Source organism: Ipomoea nil, unplaced genomic scaffold (genome assembly GCF_001879475.1).
Source record: "Ipomoea nil cultivar Tokyo-kokei standard unplaced genomic scaffold, Asagao_1.1 scaffold1445, whole genome shotgun sequence".
In the NCBI taxonomy this organism is placed as follows: domain Eukaryota; kingdom Viridiplantae; phylum Streptophyta; class Magnoliopsida; order Solanales; family Convolvulaceae; genus Ipomoea; species Ipomoea nil.
The window spans coordinates 1-13,859 of NW_017617873.1; the positions used below are offsets into that span (position 1 = coordinate 1).

At 35.2% G+C, this 13,859-nt stretch overlaps 1 protein-coding gene across 1 annotated transcript; it reads left to right on the plus strand.

Annotated features, from left to right (window-relative positions):
* Positions 1-6,766: 6,766 nt before the first annotated feature.
* LOC109188597 (GDSL esterase/lipase 2-like) lies at positions 6,767-12,356 on the plus strand. Its single transcript, XM_019339228.1, has 5 exons — positions 6,767-7,042; positions 7,157-7,278; positions 8,861-9,091; positions 10,387-10,648; positions 12,052-12,356. Exons 1-5 carry the CDS (start codon positions 6,787-6,789, stop codon positions 12,282-12,284), a joined length of 1,104 nt encoding a protein of 367 aa, XP_019194773.1. The 5' UTR covers positions 6,767-6,786; the 3' UTR covers positions 12,285-12,356.
* Positions 12,357-13,859: the final 1,503 nt, after the last annotated feature.

The window sequence follows — 13,859 nt, forward strand, 5'->3', positions numbered from 1 at the left end:
TTATTGATTTGTAATCAAATTAATTAATTACTTTATATAGATTGTTACACTTATTAAAATTCAGGTCAATAAAGAACAACTTTTTAGTGCTAAATGTGAATGGGAATAATTAAAATTAAATACAATCAAAATTTATGTCGCAAAGAATTTGTAATAAAAATTGTTATATTCTACAAACAACAATAAAAATATATTTTTCAGTATATAATAATTAAAATGTTTAAGTATACCATTATGTTCATTTTCTGGAAAATGAACCAAACACCAAAAGACATTTTTCCATTATTTTCTGGAAAATGAACCAAACACCAAAAGACAGTTTTTCATTGTGTAACCAAACACAGGAAATGAAAATGACTTTTGGAAAATGACTCATTTTTCAGAAGTCATTTTCTAAAAGTCATTTTCCTGCTTTTCAAACGGACCATAAGAGAGGACAAAGACCAAAAAACAGGGAAGAAACTGGGAGGCAATTGATAGGACAAAATATGTTTTACTTTAGTTTTCATATTTTAATTATTGACCATTTTAAAAACATCAAACCCAAAACGAGTGTTATAAATTGAAAATGCATTTCTAGTTTTTTTTTTTCTTTTTTAAATTAAGAAACAACCTTAAACGTTTCCATTAACTTTTGATGTTTTAGGAGAAGATAGGAAAATGTTTTTAAACTTAACAAGTTTTAAATACAAATTAAATCCTTTCAAAAAAATACAAATTAAACCATTTCCTAAACAAAGAAATGCTACTCTTCCGAACACTAAGATTCGAAACTCGACAATGAAAATATGGAGATTATGTCTAAAGTGGACAGATCACTTGTGCACACTGACATTTGACACTGCCTGTTGAACCACTGAGTTACCATAATTTACCTCATCTCACATGTTCAGTCAGGCTGGAGTTACCGAGTCGGAGATTTAACCTTTTAAGAGAAGAAATACTACTCTTCTAAAGTTCCCGAACGCCACAATACATAACAAATGCCGAATTAATTTGCAATGAATTTCAGAAACTCAAAAAGTCTACACCAATGTCTAAATAAGAGCCTATCCGGCCTTTAATTTGCACTTCTTAATTTGAAAAAAAAAAAAAAAAAAACTGTAAATATATAACTATACAAGCTATGGATCCATGCGGCATGCCTATGGTTTAGACTTCTTAATTTGTTAACATTCATATTGATGGTCCCGAATGATTAAAAAGTCTAAAGGGGTTTTAAAATGATTTTAAGGTTTAATGTCTGGGTATCCAATCGGGTGTGCTTCTAAGCGGTCAGGAGGGTGCTGCTTAATCACTTAAGAGATTGGAGAGAGAGGACCTCAGTAGCTTAGTTCTCGTCTGCCACTTGTTTAACCCACCAATCAGCCCAGTCGAGCGTTCAGACTAGGCAGTCAGATGTGTCTCGATCAAGTACCAGTCTAGAAGCGGTGGATAAAGATTCTACAGGGATTCATCCATTGGTGGTGGGGAATTTTCATTTTTCTTATTAGGAAGTTAATATAGCAGTTTTAGAAGCTTTCCTAAGTTCAAATTAGTTTTTTTCAAGGCCCAAATCTCTTGTATAAATACCCTCCGAGGTCACATTGTAAATGGTTCTGAATTCAATACAAGCAATGTTACTCTATTTTTTTTTCTCTCATATGTTCTCTCTTTTACTTAGTACTTTTAAGTTAGTGTTGGCCGCCGTCCTGATGCCCTAAGCCATAAAAGCAACATTGGCACCGTCTGGGGATCGAACAAAATGTTTTGTCTCTAAACTTTGCTAATTGTACGCACTAGACGTAGCGCTCTGTAAACGTCGGCAATGTCGCCGCCGCAATCACCGTCGATAACATCGCTGCCGCCGTCAATGCGGGGGCCTGCAGCTGCCAAACGTGCTTCTGTCAGAGATCTCCGAGAACAACTAAGTTATCGTAACTCCGACGAGAGGTCGGCATCACATACAGAAGATACTGTCGCGCCGACTAATGAGATACCAATGGCAATTCCTCCCCCACCGGCCACGCAAGTCATTCTGACCATCGCAGAGGTATTGGCTCGCATGATGGACGCGTGCGAGCGAGAGAGAGGCTTGACAGACAACGCTTCTCAACCAAGACCTGCCAGTAAGTACCTTTAGAGCAGGAAGTGCATAATGTTTCCCAGGCATCTGAGCATTCTTTGCGCTCGAGGGGCGTACGCCCGGTTCGTGTTAATACAATGCAATTTATCAACTAGAAACTAAAACAATTAACTTAATAATTTTAAAGTGTTCAAATATAAGGAAACTCATATGCAAGACTAATTAACTTATTCAGGAAGCTAAATAAATGAAACACTAGGAACTAGAAAATCAAATAACAATCAAATTGGAAAAGCCTAGGGACATGAATAGAAACCATTACTAATTCTGCATTTTAAGCCTAATATTGCCAACCAATTAAAGGTTCGTTCTTTCATTAATAAAACTACTATGTATGGCGTCCAGAACTAGTTCCGTGTTTTAACAGTTCATATGCCTAAAACATTTATTCAAACCATTAAAACACATTATGCCTAAATGAAGTTACATAATACCCTATCTAGAATCAAATAAACAATCTGAAAAGACAATCAAATTATCTATTCTTTTAGAGCTTCGAATTAAAAGGCATGATATTTACTCAATTAACTCTCTCAACATATTAACCTATGCTAAAATTGGTCAGGTCACTAGAGAGAGCTGACTGCCGGAATTAGCGCTGTCTGAAGCTTCCGAAGTCGAATCCCGACCGGACGAAACTCTCCGAAACAAATTTTGGTGTCGAGATGGTGTGTGATTGGTGATGAAGATTGATGCCCCCTTTCTCGATTTAGCCTCCTTTTATTTTGTTTCGGTCCAATCGTACCTCCGATTTCTTCACCGAGACTTTGCTTCAACTTGTGGCACTAGTTTCCGCAGAAGACCTTGAACTAAGGAACGTTATCGAAGCTTCTCGCCAGTTCGAAAACTCAGCCAAACAATCAGATGTCTATAGGACCGAAGCCTCTACAGTCCTCGTCGTTTGGAGACTCTGTATGTTGCCGTCGAATTCTTGCGCCCCTCTCTTCAGCGTCGACGTTGTAGACTTATGGATAGGCATGATCACGGTTCGATTCGAACTGAACTGTGTACTATTAAACCAGAATTGAAACTGAACCATCCATACAGTTCTGATTCCAAAAAAAATTTATACTCCCTCTGTCCCATTTTGCATGTCTTACTTTCCTTTTTTGTTTGTCCCAAAATGTTGTCCTCTTTCTAAAATTGAACATCACCATCATTTTACTTTTTCCCAAATTACCCTTATCACTTTTGCTTTTATTTCCAAAAGTGAAAAAGTGAAGGGCATAATTGGAAAATACATAGCATTTACTTTAATTCCTTAAAAAGCGTGCAAAAAGAAAATGAGACAACCAATTCGGGACGGAGGGGAGTAGCATATTGCCGCACTGTCACATTGGGCAGTGGGACAGCTCACAACTGTAGCTGTGGGCTGTAGTGCAAAGGCCAAAGTTTGGCTTTAGGCCTTTGCGCCAAAAGCCCAAAAAAAATGTGGCCTGTGGCGCAAAGGCCCGAAGTTTGGCCTTTTGGCCTTTGCACCAAGAGCCCTATAATAATAATAATAATAATAATAATAATAATAATAATAATAATACTTCGTAATATTCACGGTTAGAACTTAGAACCGATGGTTTCGGTTGAAACTGCTTGTTCAAAATCGGAACCGGAATCTTAATATAAGGTTTTGGTTCCGATTTCACCATCAAAGAAATTGGAACCGGAACCTTGGTCACCCCTACTCATGGAGAGGGAAGAGAAGTATTTTTATTCAATGAGTTGAACATAGATTGTTATGGTGTGCAACCGTGTGCACCATGCATGGTGCGCACGTGTTTAAATTCATAATTTTTATACTGTAGATTCATAATTTCTATACTACAAATTCATAAAATCTATATTGTAGATTCATGATTTCTAAATCGTAGATTCATAATTTCTATACAGTAGATTCATAATTTCTATACTGTAGATTCATAATATCTGTACTGTAGATTCATAATTATGTACTTAGATTCATAATTTCTAAACTGTATAGTTATCAAATTATGAACATATAGTTATGTGATTTGTGAATACAGAGTTCCACAATTGAGACTCTGAACATCGAAAATTATGAAGATATAGCTCTATAATTATGAACATATATTTATAAAATTATGAATCTACAGTATAGATTTTATGAATCTACAGTATAGAAATTATGAATCTATAATATAGAAATTATGAATCTAGACATGTCTGTACCATGCATAGTGCACACGGTTGTACAGCATAATTTGCCGCTGAACAGACATTGGGCTCAAGTAGTAACAACTTTTAATTAAAACATTCACTGAATAACAAAAAATTAAAGCCCAACTCTCAATCATTTAAAGAAGGACTAATAACAAATTAAAAAGATTAACTAAAGATACATTAACAAATTAAAAATAACAAAAATACCTGCCAATTCTGCAAAGAATAATAAGATTAACTAAAATACTAATAAAATATTGTTCATCACTATAGTAGTCTCCGCCCAACAATAGTTTATCATCTTCCCTTTCCAATGCAAAAGCAAAGTTGATTTCTTAATCAATTCTCTTAATAATTGCTCAAGATTTCTATTTGGAAATAAACTTCAATCATATATGTTTTTTTTTAGGAAATGGTTAAATAGACCCTTGAATTTTACTTAAAAGTACAATTAGACCTTTGAACTTTAAAAAAAGTGCAATTAAACATTCAAACATGTCAAAATGAGTCAAATAAGTCAAATTTACCGGTAAACAACAGGTAAATTATTGACGTAGACCACTGTTGGCCGCCACTAATCACTGTTCACCAACGCTAAAAAAAAAATGACAGAATGTCAAATAGGCTCATCTACTACTGCGAAGTTCTCAATTCCCACCCACAAACTAAATTAAGTGTCAAATAGGCCTATCTACCAGCTAAATTTGTTCAAATAGCTTCTTTTTTTTTTTTTTTTTTTTTTTTTTGCAGGTTGCCTATTCAATTATTAAAAAAAAAAAAAAAAAAAAAAAAAAAAAAAAAAAGAATTCCAGCCACGGCTGTCCGCGCCAAACAGCCGGTGGCTGAAATTCGTTTATTTATTTTAATTTTTATTAATATTTTTTTAATAATTGAATAGGCAACCTGCAAAAAAAGTCAATCGAACAAATTTAGGTGATAGATGGGCCTATTTGACACTTAATTTAGTTCGTGGTGAGAATTGAGCACCTCGCAGTAGTAGATGGGCTATTTGACACTTCTGCCAAAAAAAAAAAAAAACAATTTCCTCCGGAAAGACAATTTCCGGTCGTCTTCTCCCGGAGATCGAGGCGACGTTCGGTCATCCTCTCTACTGGAGAAGACGACCAGATCTGGTCGCCTTCTCCTTCTCCAATGGAGAAGGCGACTGATGGTCGTCTTCTCCGATTGAGAATGCCTTGATTTATTTTTTTTTTAATTTTTATCGTCGCTGGAATTTTTTATTCGTCAAAATATCGTCGGAATTTTTAAATGACCGGTTATTCCAGGTGAATAACTGGCTACTGGGTTTAGACGCCCCCAAAATGACAAGTTCAAGTGTTTAATTGCACTTTTTTAAAGTTCAATGACCTAATTGCACTTTTGAGTAAAATTTAAGGGTCTATTTGACCCTTTTTATTTATTTATTTATTTATTATTATAATTAACGCTCTTTGTTGAAATGCACCAAAAAAAGCGCTCTTTGTTGAAAACGCACTTTCAAACTATTTATAGTTTTATTAAATAAACGAAACTACTGAACCAACTTGGTTAGCGTGAGTGGACGTGCACTCTCATCTCTTATGAGAGGTCGAGCGTTCGAACCTCCTCTTGTATGAAAAAATCAATCTGAAACTACTAAATGCTTCACAACTTCTATACATAACTTGATTAAAAAATTAAAAAATGATGGGCCACCCCTTCCTGGGGGGGGGGGGGGGGGGTTAACCTAAAACAGGCCCTTCATCTCACGCGGTGACGCCACCCCCTTCCCCCTCCTTCTCCATTGTAGAGGGGGGAAGGGGAGGGGTGTCCTCCTTTGTCTTCGTCTCCAGTGGGGGGTAACCTGAAACAGGCCCTTCATCTCACGCGGTGACGCCACCCCCTTCCCCCCTCCTTCTCCATCGTAGAGGGGGGAAGGGGTGGCCGGCGCCGGCGTATCCACGTATGTAGATAACTTGATGAAATAGACTCCGTCGTAGAGGGGGGAAGGGGTGGCCGGCGTCGGCGTTTTATTATTATTATTATTATTTAAAATGTCAACCCTCCATCCACGTTAGCAGACAACTTGGTGAAATAGATACTAATATGCTATCCGGTGAAATTGCATACACTTAAAGTGTTCAGTGGTCTAATTACATTTTTTTTTCTGTTTGGTGGTCTAATTGTATTTTCAGATTACGTTAAATGATCAATTTGGACTTTATTCCTATATTAAAAAAATATATATAATAATCTTGACGTATAGATTTTCATTATTTTGACTTTAAACCTTGAATAATATTTTTGCAAACATCATTGAATAGTACACCCACAAAACAATTTGAACAAGTAATGAATTGACTATGGATCTGCTAACTGAAACCCCATTATTATTAAAATATAAAATTATGAAATTAAATCACAATACAAATTATTACTTGGACAGTACGCAATCCATCTCCCTATAAATTCATGGCAAAGCATAAACCCAATAGAGAAGTTAAAATATGGCTAATAATTTTTGTGTTCATGTGTTTGCCTTGGCCTTGCTTGCCAGCTTTTGTAACTCGGTGCATTCTTCAGCCCTCAATGAACGCCACGTAGCACTATTTGTGTTTGGAGACTCGTTATTTGATTCTGGCAACAATAACTACATTAATACTACTAATGATTTCAGGGCTAATTTTCGACCATATGGTGAAACATCTTTCCCCTACCCTACTGGTAGGTTTTCAGATGGTTTCCTCATTCCTGATTTTATTGGTAAGTCTACACTTATATTGTAAAAAATAGATCATATATTGTATTATTTTGAGTGTTCCGATTTTATGGGTTTTTTTTTTTTTTTTTTTTTTTTTTTTTTTTTTTGGGTTAAAGCCAAATTTGCAAAGCTACCATTAGTTCCGGCGTATTTCCGGGTGAAGTATGGACCATTTATTAATGGAGTCAACTTTGCATCAGCTGGCGCCGGTAATCTTGCTGAAACCTTTTCCGGCAAGGTAGGTGATATGATCTTTCTTTCAATTCTTAGAGGAATTCATACCTTAAGCAAAGTGATGTATATATAATATGTGTGTTAGTTTGTAATCCGTAAGTATATATTTGTTATGATAAGTTATACATAATTCCATAAGATAAAATTATAGGGACAAAAATCTTACATAAAAAAGACTGCTAAAAATCTTTCAATTTCTATTTGAAAATGGACTTTTTTGGTCAGAAATGAGGCTTACTACCAATTTACCAACTAAATTGGAGATTCGGAAAAACATTCTTCGGATTATCCGTCCAACACCAATATTTGGTCGAAAATAGCGGCCAACAGATCAAAGTTTCACAGAAAATTTGAACAGATAAGGCATCATGTTAAAACATTATTATTGAAATTTCTGACCAACACTATGTGTTGGAAAGAATTTCCTTCCAACAGTTCCTTTCACCATCCAATATGACAATACAATATATATTTTATTATTGTAGTAAATTAAAGTAGTTATAGGTCTAAATTAAAATATTATATAAATAGTATGAGTTCAATTCTTACTAATAATACATTGTTTTTTTTTTATTATTTAATAAGATAAAGTAAAATAACAAATAAGATTTATTAAATCTGTCCTGAGGAAAAAAAAAAAAAAACTAATTGTATGTGTAATTGTTTATACAATTTGAAAACAGAGAGTAAAAAATCAAAATTTAAAAAATTGCAGAATTAAAGTCAATGTTGATAAAAGCAAACAATGGACCCCCATGAGGATATGAAAAGAATATAATTAAAATAGTAGAGAGGTGATGACCGATCATAATAATGTAATATATATAGTTTTTTTTTTTTTTTTTTTTTTTTTTTTTTTTTTTTGCTAAAGATCATAATATAGTTAATTACTATTTACTAATAACTATTATAAGAATTTAATCCCTATATTATTTAGTTTCTTATTAATAACTATTATAAGAATGTAATCCCTATATTATTTTTTTTTTTTGAATGCTAATCCCTATATTATTTAATTTCTTTTTAAATCACAACATATCAAGGCTTCAAACTTTATAATTTAATAATATTAAGTCAAAATTCTTTAGCTATAGGGCCAAAACTCGTTAGGATTGAGTTTTCTATCACTTTGTAAGAGGCAGTTAGTCATAGTTTGTTTGAAAGTGTTTTTCTGATTCTTATACTTCATTGTAGTGGTTTACTCATCAATTGTATGTAATAAAGTTTCTTTTGTATGGGATAACTTCATTGGTCAGGCCATTGACCTGGTAATCAGAAGGTTATAAGTTTGACTCCTAATTATAACAGCCTATTAGCATAGTATTTTTTGTATGGAGCAACCCCAGCTAAGTTAGTCAAACTATTGATCTCGTAATCAGAAAGTTACAAGTTTAACTCTTAATTGGAGTGACTTATTGACTTTATTGGTTTGAGTCGGTCAACATTTTTGGCTCTCTGCACACTGCAGTCCTTTGCTGGCTAGGGACACAATACACGATATATTCAGTGCACACTCTCAAGTAGCGACCGTAGTTTTGAATGTAAAAATATTCATGAACTAATAATTACTTATTTGATGCGATCAGGTAATTGATCTTAAAGCGCAGTTGGGATATTTCAAGAAAGTTTCAGGACACTTGAAGCAAGAGTTGGGGACTGAGAGAAGAAAAGAATTGCTCTCTAATGCTGTTTACATGTTTAGCATTGGCAGTAATGACTACACTAGCACTTTAGCATCAAACTCCAGCCTTTTCAATTCACATACCAAGAAGGAATACGTGGATATGGTGATTGGCAACTTCACAACTGTTATTGAGGTGTTATAATCTCAACAATTTTTTAATTACATGCACAAGAATTTCAATCAATTTCTCAAATTAAATAATCTAGATTATTCGTAGGGATGACAATTTGTCTCGTCTCCGACAGAGATCCCCGATCCATGCTCCGATGGTAATAGGGATGGGGAAAAGTTTCAAAGAACGGGAACAGAGACGGGGAATGTATGTAATTCCTCATCGGGGACAGGGATACCCCTCCCCGTCCCGTCCCCAAATAATTATTATAATTAATATATATATATATATATATATATATATATATATATATATATATATATATATATATATATATATATATAATTAGGTTCTGGTGCCGTTGTGCAGTTAAATCTGAGCCAATGATCTTGCTTAAATCAAGGTCCAGGATTACCAAAATTTTAAGGAAAAAAAAAAACGCGGTGGCAATTTGATAATTTTTGTATCTAAATCAAATTTAAGGTGCGTGGGTTTTGTGCTTAAGGTGTGTGAGTTTGTACTTAAGGTGTGTGGGTTGTGTGCTTAATGTGTGTAGTTGTTGAAACTTAAGGTGCGTGAGTTATGTGCTTAAGGTGCGTGGGTTATGTGCTTAATGTGAGTAGTTGTTGAAACTTAAGGTGCGTAATTTTTCCTCTTAAGGTGCGTTGTTTTCTTTTTAAGGTGCGTGATTTGTATAATTAAGGTGCGTCAGTTGTGTAAAACTTAAGGTGAGCCATTTTAAAACTTTAGTTGCGTGGTTTGTATTTTTAAGGTGCTTTGTTGTGTGCTTAAGGCGCACGGTTTGTGTACTTAAGGTGAGTGGTTTGTGTTCTTAATGTGCTTTGTTTGTGTGCTTAAGGTGTGTGGGTTGCATGTGTACTTAAGGTGCGTCTACTGCACGGGAAGCATCACTCGCACCTGAACCCTTCCATATATATATATATATATATATATATATATTTATATATATATATATATATATATATATATATATATATATATATATAATTTTGTTTTATTTATTTATTTATTTATATATTAATGTTTTAAATTAAAACTTTAATTTTTAAAATTAAAAATTACACTAATTTAAAATTTTGACTAAGAGTTGACCGGGGACGGAGAATTTCCGTCCCTGCTTAATTCTCCGCAGAAACAGAGATGGAGACTATTTTCAATTCTCCGCTGGGGATGAAAACGAAATCAAGGTTTCAGGGACAAGGACGGGGACTATACACCCCGCACTTGCATCGCCCCGATGTCATCCCTACATCAGTGTGTTAATTATTTTAATTTATGGCCATATATTTTAACAGGAAATATACAAGGAAGGTGGAAGAAAATTTGTGTTTTTTTCAGTGGGGCCTATAGGATGCAAACCATCTACTAGGGCTCTCAATATTCTACAAACAAACAGCAGTGGTTGCCTGGGGAATCTCCAAACCTTGGCCAACATGCACAACGAGGCTCTACAAAATATGATCACCAATCTAAACAAGAATTTACAAGGATTCAAGTATTCCTACTTCGATTTCTTCGCATTTGCCACATACGTATCTAATAACCCATCAAAATATGGTATGTTTTATTTGGCAAATTATATATGGACTAGGTCCACATTGTATTGTGGACTTTACTCCAAAATGACATTCGGAGTATGTGTTTACAGTTAATAAATTATGTGTTTGTAACAAATTAAAAACACATAATATGTTAATTACAGGCACATAATATGCTAACTGTAGGCACATAATATGCCGTTAACATTTTACGTGCATATAATTAACATATTATTATGTGTCTGTAGTTAACATAATTTATTAACTGAAGATACATAATATGTTAATTGCAAACACATATAATTTTTTATCTAGGTTTCACAATATAATGTGCACCCCTGGTCCATGGTTTTAACAATTAGAGTTAATACCCGATTTCGTAGGGATGGCAACGGGGCGGGGCGGGGGCGGGGAGTATACTCCCCGTCCCCGTCCCCGCTACCCCGACCCTGTCCCCGTCCCCGCCCCCGTCCCCGGCGGGGATTTGGAAAAATTTCCCATTCCCGTCCCCGCGAGGAATTTGGCGGGGACGGGGAATCCCCATCCCCGATCAACCCATAGTTAAAGTGTCAAATTAGTACAAAAAAAAAAAAGAAAATTTAAATAATACTCCGTATATAATATATTCGAATATATACATGTAAGTATATGTTTTATGCTTAATTCAACATTTAATATTCAATAATATTGAATACACAGTACACAATATATGATTTATGTTTACTGTTTAAATTAAAAATTTAAATATAAGTATGAGTATATGACTTATCTATGCCACATGCAGAAGCAGAAATTCCAATAATCTAATTTCTAATTACTAATATATATATATATATATATATATATATATATATATATATATATATATATATATATATATATATATATTTGGGGACGGGGCGGAGCGGGGAGGGGTATCCCCGTCCCCGTCCCCATCCCCGCCGGGGAATTTGTAAAGTTCCCCGTCCCCGTCCCCGATCCCCGAATTTTTTACCCGTGGAACGGGGACGGGGATCCCCGACGGGTACGGGGCACATTGCCATCCCTACGATTTGGTCCCTCGACTATTATGATTTCACCGGCCACTTTGGTCCTCAACTTTCAAACTTTCTCAATTTCATCCCCAACTATGCAATTGTTAGCTAAAATGGTCCTAAAAAGAACTATTTTGGTTTGGACAAAGGACTATTTTAGGTAAAAATTGCATAGTTAGGAATGAAATGAACACGTTTGAAAGTCGAGTACCAAAGTGATAAAAATTCTAATAGTCAAGGAACCAAATTTGGTATTAATTCTAACAATTATATTGCAGTAAATAAGTAGAAAAAAAAATATTTCAGTAAATAATTATATATCATAATGATATATCACCGAGTATTGATATTCCCACACCAATATTATTGTTTTTGGGTATGTTATAAGGTTTCAAAGATACGAAAACAGCATGCTGTGGGAGTGGTCCATTTAGGGGATTCCCGAGCTGTGGAGGAAAAGGGCAAATAAAAGAGTACGAATTATGCTCCAACGTTGAAGACTATCTGTTTTTCGACTACGCTCACGCCTCTGAGAAGACCAATTGGATTTCCGCTACAGAACTATGGGAAGGAACCACTTATGTTGCGCCTAACAATGTCAAGCTCTTGTTTCAGCTCTAGTTAACGCTCAACTATATGCAATATAAACATCTCAAATTACTCTTCCAATAAATATACCACTTTAATTAGTGATTTAATGTTTCAAGTGGTTATGATAAATAATTAAAGGTTGTGTTAGGAACCTTGTATTAGGATTTTGATGATACCAATGTAATGAAGAAAGTAGACCCCTAACTCTTTCGTTTTTCTTGTATCGCTACTTTCGTTCTAGACGAAAGTTGCCATAACTCATATGTAATTCGTGTTAAGCTAGAACAAACACACGAAAAGAGTTATGAATAGAAGATAGGCTGATCAAGACGAAAGAAGACTCCACAGCAACGAAAGAAGGAGTTGTCATTAAGAAGACAGTTCTTTTCAAGACCATCCCAACAAGTATTCTTCTTCTCATCAACAAGAAGAATGTTCTATCTGTCTGATTTGACAACATCCTAGGACAATAAGGACCTCAACTCATGGGACACGCTCTCCAAAGAGCATTTAATGAAGCTGTACTATCTTGGAGCTAAAAGACAAAAGCCATCAAGTCTTCCATACCTTCAACGGCTACACAGTACAAACCCATTAATGGAGCATTAAATGCACGAGGCTCCATGGTCCTTGTCCAACGGATAAAAGGTTCGAAAAATTCATCTCCCTCCAACGGATGAATTTTCATCACCTATATAAACCAACCTTCATCAACTAAGAAGGTGCTGGTTCATTATCACTCTACTCACTCTCTTGCAAAAAGCCCTTGAAAAGTTAACAATCTCAAAGCTTTTTGCGAACCAGTTACTTAAGGTGTTAAGGCATTTGAAGTAGATCATCCATCACTGCCCTACATCTTGAAAGAAGTCTTGCACTCTTGAAGCAATCATCCCACACCATCAAGACTTCACAGTTGGAGGAATCAAGAAATACTTTCTTACCAACCTCAACTTAGAAGAAGAAGTTGATAGAGGCGGAGTAAACTCTCGGAGTTGAAAAACCTTCAAAGGCTGTCCGGCTTAGTGATCAAGGAAGTCTTTGTGTAATTGTACTAAAGAGTGATAGTGCAATCCTTCCAGCAGTTGTGGAAGAAGAGTGGAAGTAGGCAACATTTGGCCGAACCACTATAAAATCTCGTCTCACTCTTCTCTTTACTTACTGCTTTATTTTACTGCTTGCATATCATCTTTTTCATTACTCCGCTTAACTTTTTATCAAACTCGTGCAGCCCTCACCTTATAATCTTTCCGCTGTGCTTATATCACTCAAAAGTGTTGTCAGGGTTTTTCTTTTGACCCCCCCCCCCCCCCTCTAGACTCACCACACAATCTATCGGGACCAACAAGTGGTATCAGAGCCGAATACCTTGAACGGTAAAGGCTTCTTGCATTTACTGCCTGGTAGATCTACCCTTGAATTTTATTTTTTTTTGGATCTTCTTCGTTGCACGTTTTTTTTTTAAAAAATGGAAAAGGAACATGCACAACATCGCTCTAAACAGCTTGCTTTTAGTCTTGCCAAGTTTGATGACTGGAAATTGAGAATGCAGGCTCTTCTGTGCTCTATTCATGATGAAATGTGGGACGTCATAACTACTGGACCTAT

Coding starts and splice junctions, on each gene's coding strand:
- LOC109188597 (XM_019339228.1), top strand. CDS start 6,787: ATGGCTAATAATTTTTGTGTTCATGTGTTTGCCTTGGCCTTGCTTGCC. Junction 7,279..8,860: donor CTGAAACCTTTTCCGGCAAG/GTAGGTGATATG, acceptor TGATGCGATCAG/GTAATTGATCTTAAAGCGCA. Junction 9,092..10,386: donor ACTTCACAACTGTTATTGAG/GTGTTATAATCT, acceptor ATATTTTAACAG/GAAATATACAAGGAAGGTGG.